The sequence below is a fragment of the Aethalodelphis obliquidens genome, unplaced genomic scaffold (assembly GCF_003676395.1).
Source record: "Aethalodelphis obliquidens isolate GAN/ISIS:26980383/991018 unplaced genomic scaffold, ASM367639v1 scaffold1711, whole genome shotgun sequence".
In the NCBI taxonomy this organism is placed as follows: Eukaryota; Metazoa; Chordata; class Mammalia; order Artiodactyla; family Delphinidae; genus Aethalodelphis; species Aethalodelphis obliquidens.
In genome coordinates, this window is record NW_020839622.1 from 631 (window position 1) to 5,393 (window position 4,763).

Genomic DNA, 4,763 nt, shown 5'->3' on the forward strand with positions numbered 1-4,763 from the left:
ATAAGAAGATTACTTAACCTGTTTAACCTGCTGATGTAATCTGCTTATGTAAATTACTTTTGTTTTATGGCTCTTGTAAGGGATTTTTTGGCATGGGAACTGGATTGTTAAGATTGAAAATAAGATTGCCTCACAGTATAAAAGCTTCGAAATTGTAAAAATAAATTTGTCAGATCCTTGCATCCAAGAAGAGGTGTACTGAGTTCTGTCCACGCCGACTCCGTCTTCTCCTTTGGGTGAATCCTGTTCAGCTGGGGCTGGTCCCCGGCAAGTGGCGCCCGCACAGGGACCCGGAGGGGTAAGTATTATTTCTTTTTCGGACGGATAGGAGTCTCACCGTAGGGTGCCGCGGACCCCCAGTTAGGAATACTGGTTAGGAAGGTGAGTAAGACGGTGTCAAGATGGGACACGCTGAGTCCAAGGAGAGGCTCTTGTTTATTGATATAGTTAAACATATGATAAATGGAAGAGGAATTAAAGTAACTAACAAGCAATTAACTCAGTTTTTTCAGTTTGTACAGGAACAATGCCCATGGTTTCCAGAACAGGGAACAGTTAATATAGAAACATGGCAAAAGGTGGGGCAAACTTTGCAAGTATATTACAGTCATTTTGGACCTGAGAAGGTCCCAGTAGATACTTTTACTTTATGGAACCTTATTAGAGAGAGCATTGCCCCCTTGCCTGAAGGTCAGAAGAACCCATATAAATATCCCGCAGAAGTAATGGATAAATGTACTCCGTTACTTTCCCCAAAACCGTCAAAAGAAACTGAGGTTTTGGCTGCTGCTTTAAAAGACTGTAACCTTAATGATAATGACTCAGAGGAGGAAGATGAGTCACCTACTGATAAAAACTCTAATTTGTTAAAAAGTCCTCCTTTTGATGATGAATTGCCTCCTGCAGATCAGGATGATTTAGATGCTGCTGCATATGATTATGAAAGAAGGAAGTACGAACCCCCTGGTGCTTTTTCAATGCAAGAAACTAAGAAAAATAGACCTAATTTACATGACATGCGTCCCTTGGGTCGTTTACCGACCGCACCACCAGCTTCACTTTTTCCTCTAAAAGGGTCAAGAAGCCGAATTTCAAATGTCGGAGGTTTGCCACCTCCGCCACCTTTTAATAAAGGTCAAGGCGAACATAAAAGACATAGGAGAATAAACGGTGAGGATGATGATTATGCTTTTGCGGCCTGTTTTCCAGTCATTTTTGAGGGTGGTTTTGATGATGATGTATATTGGGATCCCTTGCCTCTAAAACTTTTAAAAGAACTTAAAAAGGCCTGTATAGATTATGGACCACTGGCACCTTATACCATGACTCTTATAGATGCCTTAGCAAATAGATGGATGACTCCATATGACTGGACTCAAGTTACAAAAGCCTGTTTATCAGGAGGGCAATATCTGCTTTGGAAAACAGAATATGAGGAACAGGTGAATAAAGAACATGCCTTAAATAAGAAGAGGGATAAGTTTAACATTACTAAAGATATGCTATTAGGCCAGGGAGAATATGATACAGCCCAACAACAAATGCATATGGGAAAAGAGGCCTTATGGCAGGTAACTACGTGCGCAGTAAATGCCTGGAAGTCTTTGCCTTTGACTCCAGGAAAAGCCTCCACCTTAACAGATTTAAGACAAAAACCTGAGGAGGCATATGAGGATTTTGTTTCTCGGTTGTTAACAGAGATAAAAAGAGTGATAACTGATGAGGATGCAGCTAACATACTAGCTAAACAATTAGCCTTTGAAAATGCAAACCCTGTTTGTCAGAACTTGATTCGGTCAATCAGAAAAACTGGAAGCATTTCAGATTTTATTAAACAATGTTCTGACGTGGGACCCTCCTATATGCAAGGGATTGCCTTGGCAGCTGCCCCAAAGGGAGAAACGCTTCCTCAATGCATGATGAATATGGTTCAGAAAACAAAAAACCCTAAGGGGCCAAAGGGAAATAATTGTTTTGCTTGTGGAGGCGCCGGCCATTTCAGTAGGGAATGTCCTAATAAAAATGCGCCTCCAGCAGGTCCTGTTAGAATGATACCTTCTGGTAATGTTGGGGTCCCAAAGACTCCTTGCCAAAGATGTGGGAAAGGAAATCATTGGACTAAATTGTGTAGGAGTAAATATCACAAGGACGGACACATTCTTCCCCTTAATGGGGTTTCTACAGTGCCTCAGGCTGGAGCTCAGATGCCAATGTATCCTACACCTGTTTTTCCAGATACACCTGCTGGAACTAATTCGGGAAACTTACTTCGGGCCCAACCCCGGGCCCAACAAACAATAGGGGCAATTCACCAGACGCTCAATCCCTTTCTTCCCTCAGGGGAATTGATAAATTGTTCAGGGCCACCCCAGGCAGCGCAGGATTGGACCTCTGTGCCACCTCCGCAACAATACTAACTCCTGACTCTCCAGTCATAAAAATACCAACTGGGATTAAAGGTCCATTACCCCCAGGAGTAATGGGTTTAATTATTGGTAGGAGTTCAACTTCCTTATCTGGTTTAACAGTTTTGCCTGGAGTAATTGACTCTGACTATACAGGAGAAATTCACATAATGGTGGCTCCCTCTAATAAGACACAGCAAATTTATGTGGGACAAAGAATAGCACAGCTGTTATTACTACCATTGCCGAGATGGCGGAGCCGCATCCACAGAAAGTGAAACCAGACAGTCTTGTGGCTGCGATGCTAGTTCCCCCGATGAAACAACTGTCCCTTAAGTCATTTTGTGATAAAGAGGTACAAACTCCTCCGGAAACTTCGGAGAAAAAGCCTTTATTACTTTCTTGTTCACGAAAAAGAAGGTATGCAGTCTCCACCATTGAAGCGCCTCCAATAACTTGGGGGGCAATTAAAAGGCTTTGCCTGAATGCTGAAAATGCTGTGAATGCTCAAGGATTGCCTTTGACGACTGCTAATTTTTTTGTGGCTATGCTTAGCTTGCTTTCGGTTCAGGTAAGTGCCAATGGTACGTATTGGGCTTACTTTCCAGATCCTCCTATCTTACATGCATGTACTTGGAGAGATTCTATTATTCCAGTAACTTCCTCATTTCCTGAATTGACCGATGGCATTCGAGGAATGCAGGGCTATAAACAATTTGTAATCAATTTTAATTACTCATTTACACGTCAGACTGACTTTCCTCCAATATGCTTTTTTCTTGGCTCAGGGTCAATAGGAAATAGTCAAACAAAGAATGGGTGTTTGTCAGTAGTTGATGCAGGATTCTTGACAGACTCCCCTAAAGAGCCAGTAGGAAGAGATAAAACCACAAGATATCTATGGTCATTGTTAGGAAAAGTTGTAGGACAAAATCAAGTTTATGTTAATAAATATCCAGCTAAAGATGTTCATCCTCCTAGATATGATGATTGTGATGAGGCTGCAGGGAAAGCTACAGATGAATGGATTTGGAAAGATATTAAAACTGGATATCCTTCATGGATATATTGTATGTATAATAAAGAAAATAAAATATCCATTCCTGGAACTAAATATTATATTTCAGATTGGAGTATTCAAAATCCTGAAGAAGATTATAGACAATATTTAAAAAGTGCTTTGAGATATCCATGGAATGACTCCTATATTCCCCGTCCATTGAAGGTAAATAGATGGAATAATCATGGATGGGTGGCTCCTATTTATACTTTTGTTCATGAAAATAAAACCTATTATCAATCTCAGTTATGGAGATTGCCCTTAACCACTCATAAAATAACACTAGTTAGAGCTACTACCCATGTGGAAGAGTACTATATTCAAACCTGTGTATCATCTCCGTATTCCCTGTTGCTTTCTAATGATAGTGAAAAATTACAGATTATGCAATATAATATGAGGTTTTATATTACTTGTCAGCAATGCATGTTAACCACTTGCATTACTCCTGAAATAAATGTTTCAATTATAATGGTGTTAAAAAGACCAGCTTATATAATGCTGCCAGTAACGCCTAATGAATCTTGGTATACAGATATAGGGGCGGAAATTGTAAGACAGGTTGGAGAACTCATAAGGCCAAAAAGATTTGTGGCTACTTTGATTTTGGGAATTTCCGCCTTGATAGGAATACTGAGTTCTTTTACTGTTGCAACATATACTTTAGTAAAAGAAGTACAAACAGCACAATATGCAAATGATTTATCAAAAAATGTATCCTTGGCTTTAGCAACCCAGGAAGCAATAGATAGAAAGTTAGAAGCTAAAGTTGATGCCCTTGAGGAAGCAGTTTTACATATTGGCCAAGAACTTACAGCCTTAAAAATTCGTCTATCCCTAACTTGCCATAAAAAATATTCCTGGATATGTGTTACTCCTTTAAAAGTAAATCATTCTGAATATTCCTGGGAGAAAATTCAAATGCACATTTTAAATGTGTGGAATTCTAGTGATTTGGGAATTGATTTGGAACATTTACACAAACAAATTCATGATATTGCAGCCTCTCAATATGATATGAATCCTTCTAAGGCTGCTGCAGAATTTTTACAAAACTTACAAAGTTATTTTAAGGATAATTCCTTTATGCATATTTTAATAAATTACGGGGCTGCCGGAGTGGTTATAATTTTGCTTCTTATTTCTTTTCCAGTCATCATCCGATTAATTCAAGCTGCCCTCCAGAGTGTATATAAAACCAAAGTGGAATTGCATACTGCTTTTTTAAAAAAAAAATAAAAAAGGGGGAGATGCCGGGAGCCACATAGGAAGTGCCTTTGAGTCTCAGCATGGACGAG

The 4,763-nt window shown here is 39.6% G+C and overlaps 1 protein-coding gene across 1 annotated transcript; it reads left to right on the top strand.

Annotated features, from left to right (window-relative positions):
- Positions 1–401: 401 nt before the first annotated feature.
- Positions 402–2,417, top strand: LOC113617076 (endogenous retrovirus group K member 5 Gag polyprotein-like). Its single transcript, XM_027100391.1, has one exon. The coding sequence runs from the start codon at positions 402–404 to the stop codon at positions 2,415–2,417; it is 2,016 nt and encodes a 671-aa protein (XP_026956192.1).
- Positions 2,418–4,763: the final 2,346 nt, after the last annotated feature.